This window comes from Orcinus orca, chromosome 5, assembly GCF_937001465.1.
Source record: "Orcinus orca chromosome 5, mOrcOrc1.1, whole genome shotgun sequence".
Classification (NCBI taxonomy): Eukaryota; Metazoa; Chordata; class Mammalia; order Artiodactyla; family Delphinidae; genus Orcinus; species Orcinus orca.
This window is the reverse complement of record NC_064563.1, coordinates 93,865,724-93,881,525: the sequence shown is the minus strand read 5'-3', so window position 1 is coordinate 93,881,525 and position 15,802 is coordinate 93,865,724. Positions and strand designations below refer to the sequence as shown.

The window sequence follows — 15,802 nt, the reverse complement described above, 5'->3', positions numbered from 1 at the left end:
CTATGTGACTAACCCTGAGCAAGTAACTTAACCCAAGATTCCGTTTCATTTGTAGGATGAAAATATTTATTAATACTTATATATTAATATATTTGTTAAAGGGAGGAAGATTAAGAAAAACATTTCAAAAGTCCTTTGTAAACTATAAAGTTCTAAACAAATACGAACTACGATTATTATTATCACCATCCCTATAAGTAGAGAGATGCAGCTATATACATATATACAGGTAGCTACCTGTATGTGACATTAAGAACTGGGAACCCCCTTCTGTATCCTTTGCCCCCTTTAAAGCAGCAAGTGCTGTAACACAGTATACATTTAATTAATGTGTAATAATTTTAGGAAGTACAAGTTTTCACACTGTGAGAGCCCTCATAACAAACCTATTGTCAAATCACTTTGAGATTCTAATATTATCTTCTAAACAAAATTACTAAAGAAACAGAATATTAACTTATCCAAATTTACCTTTTTCACAAAATAAAACTTTTTCATTTTACTGCAAATGAGAATGCAACAGATTCTTACCTTAATGCTCAATTCTTTTCTTATTTGATCTGTTCTATTTAACTCTTTTCTAAGGACACCAATGGCTTCTTCTTTATCTTCCGTTTCTCTTTGTAAGACTTCAATCTTTTCTTCTTGTACTTTTATTTTTTGTGCCAGGTCTTAAAACAAACAAACAGTCAGCTTTGTACTCTAAGGTCCTATACTGACATTACCCTGAAAAAGTTTAGAAGCTATTATGTTATATAAAAGCAAAAAAGAGACAACTAGAAAGAAGAAGAACATCTTGCTAGAAATAAAAGTTATACAGTACTTGATGAATAAAAAAACACCATGAAACTCTTCTCCTATGCCAGTATTCTACAGAAAATGCCAAATCTCCATGTCTTTCCCTCTTCCTCTGTTCTAAACACAATATACAGTAATGAGAGGAAGGACAATCCTCAGAGTTAAGGGTTAGAAAAGAAAAGGCAAGAGAAAACAATGAAAAATTATATAGGTAGATGTCTGTGCTCTAAGTCAAGTGAGTTAGAACAAAAATGTTTTTGTGGATCATTTCAGAACTACTACCATTAAGAAGCTAGTAACTAAAAGTTACCTAGCACTGCCACCTGCTGTTACATTCTTTAAAAAATCTTTATTTTTAAAAAGGGCAATCATTTCCTATAACTCCTAGATTTCAAAAAAATGTATTGCTTTTTCAATTTGATCAATCTAACTAAACTACTTTGTAAAATGTTATGGCAAGAAAAGGAGAGTTGTTTAAGATGTGATTTAAGGTTTAAAAAAATGAGAGAAGTAGAAAATAATGAAACAGCAAACTAAAAACCACTCATGCTTTGATTTTCTTCCAACACAAGATAGGTTAAAATATAGACAATTTGTTAAATAAGCTACTTACTTGCTAGCTTACATTCTCTGTCTACCAGTTGGTTCTGTACTTCTTTTCTCTGTTCTTCTTTCTCTATTAGATGGGCAATAGTTCTGAAGTTATAAAACAATACAGAAGAAAACATCAGTGAATCATATCATTTCTTTTTCTCCCCAACAAGTATTTTAAGAGGAAATTCCGAAGAATGGTAATCACCCTTAACTTCTGCCAAATGTGCACTTTATATCTGCAATAAGCAATAATTCCATTAATTTTATCTATAAAAATCAATGTTCTATATACAGGGAATCATTTTGTTTTTGAAAAATCCAAAATAATTAGAATAAAGAACTAGAGATTTTACTTTTCATTTTGTTGCTTGAGTGACTCATTCAACTTTTTCACACTCTCAATTTGTTTATTTAGAGAATCACACGTGACCTGTAAATCTTTGTTCTTCTTCTCAGCAGTTTCATTCCTGAAAAGACAAGGAGATGAGGTGATATTTTTATGGAGGAACACATATGATGGAGAAAAGAAACTCAGGGTCTTCCTTACCATTTCTTCTGATCAAATTGCATATACTGCAGGGAAGAGGAGGAATGTTGCATGAACAAGCGGGACATAAACAGAGTTAGTTTAACTCTAAAAGATAATAAAGATATGTTTTGGCTGACTGAGGAGGTAAAAATTACTATGAAGTAGAAACGTGGGGCTTTAACTTCATATTTATGGATAAAGAGCTTCATTTACAGATAATGTTGCATTACATAATTTGCTATAAAATACATGCCTCTATCTTTATAGTTAAGTCCAGAAACTGAAACAACTTCTATAAAAGGATGACATCTTCAAAAAAAATTAAACTTGCACCTCTCATCACTGGCCTCTTGGGCATAATATATGTTTAAGTAAAAATGTCAAATTAATGAATTAAGTAGTTGAGGACTCTAAATTTCTCTTGCCTCTATAGCTCTGCATCTTATAGTCCTGCTTATTTTTACCTGCAAGGTAACCACATAAAAGAATTCCTTTCCAAAGTAATACTTTGACACCTAACTATCTTAAGCATAAAATGTTTTCATGCCTCTAACTACAAAGACAAACTGGTGGCACTGGCCAAATGTGGCCAGTAAAGTGTTTTACTTGTCCCACACAGAGTTTTTAAAATTCTGAATCTGAATGCCTTTAGATATTCCTACCATTACAAATGATCTTCCCCAGCCAGCTTCATTTATTTGTTACTCACTTGGCCCCTCAAAGCTGGAGTTTTACTTCTGGGCCCACCCCTCAATCACCGTCTGGAACATAAGCAGGTCCTAGAAAGCCCATTTTCTCTTGGACCACTGCCTACTTTCTCTTATACCCTGACTTAACACAAATAGTCCACTTTATCGGGCCTGCCTCTAACAATCAGACTTCAGAAAAAGCTGTTGGGGGAAAATATCCTGTTTAAAAATCACCTTGTCTTCACAAATTTTCTAGATGCTGTACATCTTCCACCCTTCATTTTTATTGATGGGCAAATAAAATAAGCACACGGACCTTGCAAAGATAAAAATTTCTACATCTCTACATTAATACCACAGAAAGAAGAACATTTTTTCAAACCTTAACCAGTCTTAAAGTATAAAGAAAAACAAGAAACAAGTTAACTAGAGTGTTTTTATTTTTATTGTTTGGTAGAAAGTATATAACTGTTCCTGGTCTTCCTTATAATTCTTAAGTTTTAAAACTGGCTTAAAAGATAAGAAGTGTCAAGGGAGGGAAAAACGATCAATCTCATCCTTTTTTAGTGGGTGGGCATATAAATTGGCATAGCCTTTTTGGAGGGAAATTTGGCAATCAATCAAAAATTTAAAAGCACTCACCCTTTAAACCAGCAGTTCACCTATAAGAATTTATTCTGCAGATACAGTCATACATATAAGTAAACTACATTCAAGGACATCAAAGAGAAATACTGACTACAAATTAAGAGGTGAATTAAACATGAACACCCAAATTTCTATGCTATTAGGCTGAATTATATGACAACTGTTAATATTCAACCACTTTTGATCTTCAGAAATGGCCAATTCATATGGTTCAACCTGATATGAATTGTGACAACTAAGGTCATTCGACAATTATTTATGGAGTGTCTAACCATGTATCAAGCACTGTTCTAGGCCCTAGGGATTTCTCAGTGAACAAAACGGACAAAACTTATCCTTGAGGTGCTAACATCCCAGATGACTGATGACTCTATGAATAAAGGAAAGAAGTAGCGTCAACTGGAAAGAAATAGAGACACCCGTATTCTGTTTCCCGCCATGACACTGAGTTTGAGTAAGCAATACTTCATTGCACTATGACATAAGTTTCTTGCTAACTACTTACCTTATAGTATCATCAGAATATATGAATCCTCAGAATTGGATTTTAGGGACACAGAAGAGAAATGCTGTGTGTTCATTCTAGATTCTAACCTTACACAGAAACTTTTACTTTATTAATTTACCTTTGAAGAAGTTCCATGTAGGATTTTGTCAGTACTTCGTGTTCTTCAGCCACAGACTCTAACTTCCTATTATGTTGAAAGAGATGCTCAATATCACTCTGGGCTCTTTCTGATTCAACCTCCTGTGACTTCAGCAACACACCAAGCTCTTCATTTTTTCTCTCAACTTCTCTCAACATATTGGCAAGTGTCCGTGCCTGAAAGAAAATGGAATAGAGACTCTTCCACTATCATTTACATAATATGCTCAGTTTCTACAATTTAAAAGATTTGCCAAATAAATCTGTCTTATTGTCAATTTAATCATTAGGCCAGTCTAGAGGGGTAGAGGACAAGTTCTGCTCCCCAACATCAAGGGTGAAAGTGGGGTCATACAATTTTCACATAGTGTAACAAGTACTATAAACAAGGCAGCCAGCACAGGGAGGGAGGACCACCGGAAGTGCGGGAAGGAGAAGACCAGAGAAAGCTTCCTGGGAAAAGGAGGTATTAAAACTAACATCTGAAGGATTATTAAAAGTTAGAGAAAGAGAGGAAAAGGTATTCCAGACACAGAAGAGCAAGTGCAGGGACAGAAAACAGAAGAGTACGTCAAGTTTCAGAAACTGCAAAGCAATCTAATATGTCTGACTGCAGAGAATGCAGTAAGTTCTAAGGAATTTAAACTCTCTTCAGAGCTAAACGGTGAGACACTGAAGGATATTCAGCACAGGGGCAATGGAACCAGAGTACTGCCTCAGGGATGACTGTGGAGGAAGAAGGGAAGGTAGATCTAAATACAGAAGAAAGATGCCTTTGTATGTTGAGGGTGGCTGAGAGGAAGGAAAGGTAGGAAGACCAATCAGAGGCTCTGCTGAGATTCATGTGAAAAATGAAAGGAATTTGACCTGCAGCAAACAGTGGTAAGAATAAAGACAATGCAAAAAAAAGTAGCTATTCAGAAGGTAGAATTCAACTGAACTTGGTGAATGACTAATTGTAGAAGGTAAACTGTGTGATTTCCAGGTTTCTTGTCTGGAAAACTCTTAAGAACAGTACAGGGAATACATAAGAAACAATACATTTTTAAAAAGGGAGGGTGATGAGTTCAGTATTGGTTCTGCTGAGTTTGAAGTATTTGATGTATATTTAAATGGAGCTACACAGGAGACATTTAGTGCCTGAGAAAAAGGATCTGGGCTCAGCATATAAAATTGGGGGCATTAACATTCTGGTAATGACTGGAAACCATGAATCACCTAAATAAGGGAAAAGGGATTAGAACATAATCCTGGAAAACTCAACATTTAAGGGGTGAGTAGAAAAAAAGGATATAGGAAAGAGTATACATTAGGGTAGGAAAAAAAAATCAGAAGATAATTGTGTAACCAAAATTAAAGGGGAGACAGTTTCGAGACAGAGGGATACTAGTTAAATGCTAAGGACAATTTACTTCAATCAGAGTCATGAAAATAAAACTAATATTTTGTACGTTTTATTTACTACATTTATTTTTCTACTAATCAGATGTGTCTTTATATTGTACACACTTCTGTCTCAGCTTGAGTTCTTTGACAGCGATATTGAGCAATCAGTCTATCAGCTTGTGCAAGGGCCAGAGCTTTTGCTTCCAAGAGATCTTGTAGCCTGCTTTCTTTGGACTGTAAGAAAACATATCATTAATCTTCATCATTTACTGGAAAACATCTCTTAAAGCTTAACTGTTACACATAATTAAAATAAGCTTGTACTCACAGCTAATGTGGATAGTTTCATCTCATATACATCCATTATGTCAGATATTCTCACATCATTAATCTCATCCTTTACCTGGGTTTTAATAGTTAAAAAATCAGAAATTGTTAACGCTCAACAAAATAAAAATACAGATGCCTAATCTGAGACTAAATCACTGAAACTTAATGTCATACCAGGCAGGTCGCAACCATTTCACTAACCTGGCTATTGCAAAAGAATATCTGGGTAAGATCTGATACTCTCGTGGAAATTTAAAGTACATTCAAGTCGGGGGTGGTGCGGGGCGGCGGGAGGCTGAGCTGGTTAGGGGGGACTAAGGGAAGATGACAGCCATGTTAAAATGTAGGAATTTTATGACTGATTTTTTCCTCTTTCCAAACTTTCCAGAATACTGCCACTTTTTATAGTAAAAGATAAAGTTTCAATGATCAAATCTGCATCTAAAGTTGTTTAGATAAATGTTATAAGAAGGGCTGATATTTAGTTGGTATGTTCCAGGCAGAATCCTACTTATAATGGCTATTTATCACTCACCACAACTCCAGACTGAAGCTTCTCTATTAATTCCTCAATGTTCAATCCAGGAACTCTATCTTTCAAAAGTGGAGGAGTTAAACATTTTACTGATGTTGGAAAACTGTGATTCAATGATTGCAAAGGCATTCTTCTGGGCATATGTTCTGTTTCCTGTTGTCTATAGGTGTTGTTTGCTGCTATACTTTCTCCAAGCCTGAATGGGAATCAAAAAAAGAGAAATAATTATATGAAAATATAGCAAAAGGCAGAGTTGGTACAGAATTAGGGACTCAATGAGAATGGGTCTTTTGGGGAGTGTAAGTCTTCAAATATTTCTGAAATAATCTTGGAATCTATGATGAAGCAGGATTTGGGTAAATATCCTAAATTTGCCAGAGGAAACTCTTTTCTACTCATAACCCTTTATAATGACAACTCCACCTCTGGTCTGGAGGCATCAGAACTAGTTTCTGAGTGTGGATTATTTGTAAAACTTAAATACAAAGTTACTGGTATTGGTAAGAACATCCTTCTAACCATGGGCAACATCACCTAGCCTTTACTTTTTCCTTTGCCCTTCCCCTTTCTCAGTCAGTATGTTCTCACCAACCTGACTTCCATTCTGCCCCTGCCATTTATCCCATCTTGTTCTTCCCTCGGGGCCTTTGTACGAGTTGTTCCTTTACCTAGAACACTCTTCCCCCTAGATCTGCATAGCACCGGCTCCTTCTTATCATCAGATCTCAGTTCAGACTCACTTCCTCGGGCCCTCCACCCATAGTGACATGCTCATTATGAAACATTTTGTAAACCTCATGACAGAAGGTCCCCTAATTTACTGCAATATTCAAAATGCCTAGAAGAAGGCCTGGCACAAGCTGGCCCTCACCTTATTTAAACATTTGTTAAATGTTTAAATAAAACAAACACACTCCAAAAAACCAACCTACACACCTACCTACCTACCCATCGAGTATATAAATGCACCTTATTAAACTAAGATAATGTAAATATAGGCATAAATGGACATAAATAAAACAGCATAAGTGGACATCTGAGATAGTGTCCAAAGAGAAAATTATACAACACAAGACAGGGAGGGATGGCAAAGACATAGTGAAATGATAGGAAGGCTGCACATACAGAGACACAGGGTGAAACTCCACCTTTCAGTCAAGCTGAAGCTTTCTACTCTGAAGCGTGGGGGATTTTGCTTCATGTCAGATTACCACAGTTGAAGACGCAAACTACCACAAAATAAAGCAGCCTCATACACGTCTACCTTGTAACTTGAGAAGCTCTCTATTTATCCATTTAGTTGTTAAAAAATATGATAAAATGAAAGGAATTTCAATTATATGGTCTCTAGGTCATGTTTTCCACAGTTTTTCATCTCTTAATTTATGACTACTTAAATTATTAATTCTGAAAAATGAGTTTGCTCAGTCAGTTAACAGAAATAGCAGAGGTTGGCAAACTTTTTGTTAAAGGACAAGGTAATTAAGTATTTTAGGTTTGAGGATCCACAGTCTCTGTTACAACTACCCAACCCTAACGTCGTAGCATAAATGTAGATGTAGACAATACAGACAGTATGAAAATGAATGGGTGTGGCTTTGTTCCAATAAAATTTTATTTATAAAAATAAGCTCCTGCCTGCTGTCTAGAATTTGCTGATCCCTGGCATACAGGAATGTCTTACCACTTAACAACTGTCTCAGTTCATTCAAACCACTTTTGCAAATTCATTCATATAAACTACCTAAACTTATTAAAATTAAAGTAGAACCCTACTAGACATTTTGTCAACCATTTAGTTTACACACAGCACCGAAAATCTGAATTTTTTTCAAACCTAATTGCAAATATTCTCTTAATGTTTAAAATAGATGAACATAGTAGATAATTCTGCCCGGCCATTATCCCACCTTCTGATAATAACAGATTTTTTTCTTTAGGAATCCCTTCCTTGGTAAACGACCCAGATCTGGTCAATGAAAGCGATGCTTAGACTTATCACTCAAACGGTTGGGAAAGAAAAACTCTTTATATGGAGAAACTAAACTCGTAGGATGTAAGCTTAGTACAGAAGCTACTATGTTAAAAAGAGGTGTTGAGACAGAGAGGCGTAGCATCTGGATAATACATTTAATCACCTGGATGGATCTAGCTATTCCCTAAGTGAGTATACATCTGGCCTTTTTAATTGTGGGAATCAAATTTTTTTTAATTGAAAAACTTTTTTCACTTGAAAAATTACTATTACAATGAAGTCTTCAATTCACGAATTTTCCAATCTATCTATATTCAGGACTACTAAAGAAACATGGCAGGGTATTCCAGCACCACAAGAGACACACTGCAAATGACTATAACTCACACTAATGCAGGAAAATCTGGCAGTGGAGCAGCTTCCAATAATATTCCCAATCCAGACTGTACTTGTTCTCTACGGTCTGATGTTAAAGCAAAAGCCAAGGGAGTAATCAGGCGAGGATCCTAAGTAAATCAGAAACCAGAAAATAAAAGGCAGAAAGAATAAATAATGTCAGGTCTTTAAGAGTAAGGTGAATAAATAGACCTAAATCATAAAATAATTCTAGGCAAATTCGAAAGTGTTTCTACCTGATGTTTGAATGTATTTAATTAGTCTTTACCTTGTTATAACTGTCTATACAATCAATAGTAAGGTTGGCTTAAAAAACTCTGGCAAAGGTTTTGAATGCTTTATTGTGCCTATGAAAATCATGTCTTAAATACTTTGAGTAATTTAAATATCACCTACAATTGAATGATGTTTTGAGTTACTGTTTTATTTTTCTAGCTACTATTTAAAAGAAAAACTGGCTAGAAGAACAAATGGCTAATCATTTCCAAATTAAAGTAAAAAATAAAAGTAAAATTCAAATTAACTCAATAAAAAATTTTAATTTAGTGAATGTAACAATTATACTTTAAAGTGTAAGTCCGTCATGTCAGTAAATTTTACACTAGTACTAAGCCTCAAATCATCTATTCTGAAAAAAATTTTTATTGACATAAAATCAGAGAAAAATATTAAAATATAAATCTTTATAATTATCAACATTTTAGAATGTTAAGTGTTTTATAGGTACTCAAGTATAATCTAATGCCACAGAACTATTAAGAGATGGATTTTATCTCCAAAACCCTCATGGTAACCCTTTATAACTCCTCCCATCAACAGGGATCATTATTTCTACTTTGTAGTCAAGAAAACTGGAGCTCAGAGAGGTGAAGTAACTTGCTCAAGTCTGCACTGACTAAGAAATGGTGGAGTAAGCATCTGAACCCCCATCTCCTAAGCACTGTGCTCTCAAAGTGTATAAGTAGACCCTGCCTAAGGATCCAGTTTTGGCTTCTATCCTGTCTATACAGGCACTGGAGACATCTGTGTTATTATAGTAACTTAATTCACATGTTTGTTAAATATCTGTTAAAAGCCAAGTTTTGTGGATATCAAGGTAAACACCTAGAGCTCTTATTCAGCTACTATTATTATTGAAATCTGTAAGTTAACTATTTTCTGCACACCTCTCTAATTTTATTATCACTCACAATCAAGTCCGTTTCTTCCAGGAGTCTCCCTCTTGTCTTAAAACCCTACCTCATCAACCCCAAACAAAAACAAACACCCCAGAACAAATACCACTCCCCCCTACCACAATGCCAATAGAAACAAATGAAGAAACCGGAAACATGACACAAAAAAGGAAAAGGCTGTGGAAGCACCGCTACCGTGAACATCCCATACATTAGAGTCAGGAGCACTTATGTTCAATTGCTGTGGAACTACGTAAAATAACTGTGTAGTGAGAATATTATAATTATGTAAGACAATTAACAATTTTTAAACTTCCTTCCAATGGCCAGTTCTAAGAAAAACATTAATCTTCTAAAGACTAAGAATATTACAACAGAAACATATAATAGGAAACATTTATATATAAATCAACTTCAATATTTGAAGAGTTTAAACTCACCTGAAGGATTTTGTAGAAGCTTACTTCCATACCAGGAACCAACTGTTTAAGTTTGTTCATCAAATCAAGAGTTTTCAAAATTACATCAGCAGCAAGTTTGCTTTAAAAATAAGTCATATTTAACTTAAATAACTCAAAAATTGCTTAGCTTATTTCTGTCCATACATCTAAAGAAAATAAAAACCCAAAACCTTTGTTCTTATACCTCAAGAAGATTAAGCATTGTTCAAGAGAAGAAAAAATATCAGAGACCAACATCCTTATAACCCAAGATCCAAAGAGAACAAACTGGCATTAATAGTTTAAGTTTAGACAGTGTTTCTTTTTCTAATCTCAAATACCAATACGCTTCAACTTTCTGCATGAAATTACTAGCAGCATTGGCAACATGATTCATTTAATTCTTAGCCTTGTCACTAAAATATTAACAATAGAGGGCAACCTTAGGCAATAAAGAATATCTAATATTTACTGAATAAATTATACTAAGCTGTTTTTCTCAGCCTTGTAACTGAAAAGGAGTACAAAAAAGTAAAAAGAGATAATTCTTGTTCTTGAGGAATGTAATTATTGACAGTTTTGACATTCATGGAAATTGGAACAAATCACTGTTCAGCATTTAGCAGGTCCTCAACAAAGACTTGTTAGATGGACTTAATTTATGGGGGAGAAAAGGGATAAAATAATCTCATTACTATCTGTGAAAATCCACATTTAACCATAAGCCTTTACATGCTAAAGAAGAGTTGTCTTTGTTATTAGAAACCTTCAGCAGTGATGGATTTCTTTGAAATAAAAACAATCCCTGTGTTCTCATGCTTTTTCACTTCAAAATATAAAGTTAAATGAATATAAAAATACTCAGGCAATGTCAAAAAGGAACTCTAGAAAAAAAATGTTCAGAAGTATAAAAGACCCTTAGAGAATCACAACAAATTAAAATAAGACAAACCTAAACAATGAAAAATAAATCACAGATATTAATACCTCTGTTCAGAAGCATGTTATCTATGAATTAAACGAATTAAAAAAAATTCATCATGAAAATATTTTTCTTAATTCTCTGTTATACCTTGGCTTAACAGAACATACCCAAGGATGACCCTCCAAAAGGAATGAGAATCATTACATCTTTTGATTTTTATTACCATTTTGCCATTTGTATTTCATATACTTACCACAATTCAGAATCTGCTACCTTTGTTCCAAACCCCAGATCAATCTTGCCATATGTAAATTGTTGCTCTATCAGAGTGGTACATTTGATAGTTGTCAGAATTTTTGCAATATGCATTTTTAGAGCATCATCTCCACACAGAGGTAAGTTTTGTTAAGGAGCACAAACAAAAAATTCTCAAAAACAAAACCCTTATATTTTTATAGCTGTTTACAGCTTTTAGGATGATTTCATACAAATTATTCTTGTTCCTGCAATTTGGTGTAATTATTGTTACATTAGCTCAATGACAGATTAGGAAACTAGAGCTCAGAGCATTTAAGTGACTGACAAGTGGCAAGAGATGGGACTGACATCAAAAGTTTCTGACTCAAAGGTAAAACAGAGGAAGGATCTGCTTTTCTACTGGATGTTAGCTTTTTATTAACAGGTGTCACAACGGTTCAATAAATACTTGTTGAAATAAGGGAAGTTATTTTCTCATTTGTTATTCCTCAATTTCTCTTCCTGTACTGTAGTTAATTTGAATATCTATCATTTAAAAAGGGTTAAGTTTGGTACCACTCAATGAGAGAAGGCCTGAATATTTTACAGATAGTATCTCTAAGGTCAAGCAAAATAATCATGTGTTTTTACAGCAGTGGCTTTCAACTTTGGCTGTACGTTAGAATCACCTGGGTAGTTTAAACAGTCAATCACAAACACTCCTCCATCCCAGGGTTTCACATTACTTTAATTAAATCAGAATCGCTGGAAGTAATGTTCAAGAGTATTTTTAAATGTTCTCCACATTATTCTAATACATAGCCAGAGTTGAGAATCACTGCCATCAAGAAAGAGAAAAATTAAGAAGCAGCAGCTCAGAGAAGAGATTAAAGAGATGCAGAGTTTGCTCTAGGGCAGGAAAAAGTTGAGCAAATTCTTGTTGCTCTGAAATACAAGGTTATCTTTTTTATAACCAAGTGTTAATGTCATCTTTATTGAAACATTTATAGAGGTGTTAATTTTTAAAACACAAGCTAAAAAACTAAGCCAAAATAATAACTACCAATCTTTCTTTCTTCTCTGCTACACTCCATCAAAGAATGGCACCACACATCATCCAGGGGCAACAATTTGCATCAAAAGAGAGTATCAGGGTAGTTATTTTAGAATATATCTCCTAATCTCAAATTATGATAAAAACGTACAGATCAAGTTTAAAGAGCATTTCTGGAAATATTCTTTAGCTTAAAAGTTTTACACAGAAAAACAAGGGGAAAAAAGTCTAGATAACTTTTTAAGAGACTCATCCTTGAATATCAGGTCTGTAAGTTTAAACTTGAGTTCAGTAATTCTGAACAGATTCAAGCATGAGAAATGACAAAATTATAAAGACAAAAATGCAGTAAATACAATTCTAAAAAAATAAGTAGTTAGTTTCCATGTTTATACTGAAGGATATTTAACAAAACTTCAATGGCCTTGACCATCCTTTCACATTTTTTCCTTATTAAGGCCTCATCTAGATTTTGTTCTGTGAACTGAAGCTGATCAAGGAATGTAGGCAGCAGAAGGGTCACAAAACGGTCAGCTGAGGAACAGTTAGCAGTATCTATGACATCCTGGAGAATTAACCACCACCAATGATTAAAAATAAAAACAGAGATGGAATACAGAATGCATAAACGGTCATCACTGAACTGCAACACTCTTTAAATTTCTTATACAGGTGATCCTTGAACAACGTAAGGGTTAGGGACGCTGACCCCACCATGCAGTCGAAAGTCTCAGTACAACTTAGTTGGCCCTGGCCTTCTGTATCTGTGGTTCTGCATCCACGGATTCAACCAACCTCCTGAATTGTGTAGTACTGTAGTACTTACTATTGAAAAAAAATCCACATATAAGTGGACCCAAGCAGTTCAAACCTATGTTGTTCAAAGGTCAACTGTAATTACTTCAAAAATTCTTTGACCTGTGTCTCCGATTTAAAATCTACCCTTTTATCCAGTTTTGAGGGCTATGATGACTATTTTCTCAAATGGAACAGTAAGGTTTTGGGTTAATCGAATGCAAACAAGACTTATTAAAGTGGACTGTATCTGTGATTTAAAAATTATTCTAAATTAAAAGTATGTACTGAAAACAAATATCCCGAATTTGCTAAATGTAATTACAGTAACAATAACAGACAATGGTCTTAATACTTTACAACCACAAATAATTCCCATCAAGAATCTCAAAGCACTTTTTAAATGCAAAAACTGTTAACAGTCAAGATCAACATGAAACAATAATTTGTGCATAATCCTTAACAAATATATTTAATCACTCATAAACATTTTGGTTTGTGCACCGGATCCAGTCATGAGAGGGTAAACATTCTACTAAGACACTGGGGTAGACAAAATGGGTATAAAAACAGGGAGAGGGCTTCCCTGGTGGCGCAGTGGTTGAGAGTCCGCCTGCCGATGCAGGGGACACGGGTTCGTGCCCCGGTCCAGGAAGATCCCACATGCCGCGGAGCGGCTGGGCCTGTGAGCCATGGCCGCTGAGCCTGCGCATCCGGAGCCTGTGCTCCGCAACGGGAGAGGCCACAACGGTGAGAGGCCCGCGTATCACAAAAAAAACAGGGAGAATAGTACAGAATACTAAATGACCTAGAGAGTAGAATCTACCAGAATGTAAAGGCCTCTATGGAAAGGATTTCTGTCTATATCCTAAGTACCTGGCATGCTCCACTCTATTTGACTGACTTAATCCAATGTTCTATATATCCATTCCATAAAGACAGTAGACAGTATCTACTGAGATGGAGAGACAGAATGTGACTACTGAAAGAAGCACAGTCATTCACCAACAACCCATATAAATCTTAGTCAATACCTTTACTTATTATACTGAAAGGAGTATATATGCTATTTAGTGAGAAAACAAACCAACAAAATTCTCGCTAATATTTGTGACCTTGCCAGAAAAAAGGAATTCAGTAGCTGAATGGTAGGGAGTTTAGTAATCGAGAAGTTTTCCTGAAGTGTATGAACAACTGGAAGTTTATTATGAACATTTTACAAAACAAACTGTTCACTGAGAATCATAAAAGTGGAAAAGTCAATTTGTTAATCACTCTAGTACCTCAAATATTTCCTTGAACAACTCCAGTGCTAAAATAGAACAGTTTTCTGATCCATCCAAAGGTTGGCTTGACCAACGAAGTAGAGCTACAGGAGGTTCTAAACACTTAGAACGGCTTCCCAGAATGGTGCTGCCAGATGGAGGCTGTTCAAATATCATCTGCGTAAGCACATGGCGCAGCTGAGTCACTGAACAGAACGCAAGAAGTAATTCTAAAACCTGTGCAATATAAAGCCTTCATTAAATGTCAATTTCATTAGACTTGAATGCACAAAGCAACCGAAAAATGAAGCTGGAAATGAAATACATTTTTAAAGAAAATAAAATAAAAATTGCTTCCAATTTTTCCGAGTATTATTTTTCAAAATGTGTCACTAGGTTCCAGGTTACAAATAAATTTGTTAATGGTAGTTACTTCTAATAACAGGATTGTGAGAGCCAAAGAAGAAAGGGCAACTTCAACTAATCTTATATACCTTCTACAGTACTTAATTTTTTTTCAGCACAAACATGTTGCTTCAAAAATGAAAAAATAAAATTAGTAATTAAGAATACCTGCTATCATGCTAAGATTTAAGAACTGCTATAAAGCATACTTTAGGATAATATTTAAAAGTGGCATCCCATAGCTTTAAAAGCTTAAGGATGGCTACTTCCATATTGTTTACACAGTGTGGCAATCAGCCCCTTAGCCTGCCTCCCTATTCTACTTCATTTCTTCCTTGCTTCATAACTGAACCTTATTCCATTACATAGCATCCCACATCAATTTGTTTACTAGCTGTTAAGTTAAATTCTACCGTATTTCATTTACTACCAACTTATCATTAAAAAAAATTATTGGTACCTCTTTGCCTACTCACTTATTTTCTACCTTTCTTCATCTGTTTCTTATAAATGGCATACAATTGGGATTTGTGTTTTAATCAACCTGATAGTGTCTGCTTTTAACAGAATGCAGCCCATTAGCATTTACTATGTTACATATGATAAACTCTTTGACTTATTCTCTTTTAAATATAAATTGTAGTACTTGTTTTTGAATAGATAATACATTCTTTTGGTTCCAAAGTCAAAGGTACTAGCCTGACCTTTAACTACACTCTCTGGAAGCAACAGACAATATTACCAGTTTCTTATTTATCTTACCAGATATACGTTCTGCACATACAAGCAAATACTTTCTCATTTACACTTTCTCTGTAAGTATAACATACAGGGAAGTAAACATATCAATTGCTACTGCAAAGCTAGATGTTTTCCTCAAAGTGAATACACCTGTATAACTAGCAACTAGGTCAAGAAAGAGAATTCCACTAAAACTCCAGAGTCCCCTTGTGTCCCCTCCCAGACAATGCTCCAACCAC

The 15,802-nt window shown here is 34.8% G+C and overlaps 1 protein-coding gene across 2 annotated transcripts in view; it reads right to left on the bottom strand.

Moving 5' to 3' along the window:
• CIP2A (cellular inhibitor of PP2A) overlaps window positions 1-15,802 on the bottom strand; it is a 37,020-nt gene that overhangs the window by 10,255 nt on the left and 10,963 nt on the right. The window contains exons 9-20 of one of the 2 annotated variants that reach the window (XM_004272078.3): window positions 14,436-14,654; window positions 12,763-12,922; window positions 11,320-11,461; window positions 10,142-10,241; window positions 8,518-8,636; window positions 6,156-6,351; window positions 5,619-5,693; window positions 5,414-5,524; window positions 3,885-4,081; window positions 1,746-1,859; window positions 1,412-1,494; window positions 532-671 (exon numbers count right to left, since the gene is read on the bottom strand). In XM_004272078.3, coding sequence (XP_004272126.1) covers window positions 532-671; window positions 1,412-1,494; window positions 1,746-1,859; window positions 3,885-4,081; window positions 5,414-5,524; window positions 5,619-5,693; window positions 6,156-6,351; window positions 8,518-8,636; window positions 10,142-10,241; window positions 11,320-11,461; window positions 12,763-12,922; window positions 14,436-14,654 — 1,656 coding nt within the window. The remainder of the gene's footprint in view (window positions 1-531; window positions 672-1,411; window positions 1,495-1,745; window positions 1,860-3,884; window positions 4,082-5,413; window positions 5,525-5,618; window positions 5,694-6,155; window positions 6,352-8,517; window positions 8,637-10,141; window positions 10,242-11,319; window positions 11,462-12,762; window positions 12,923-14,435; window positions 14,655-15,802) is intronic. The other variant, XM_033432203.2, reaches the window with a different exon arrangement.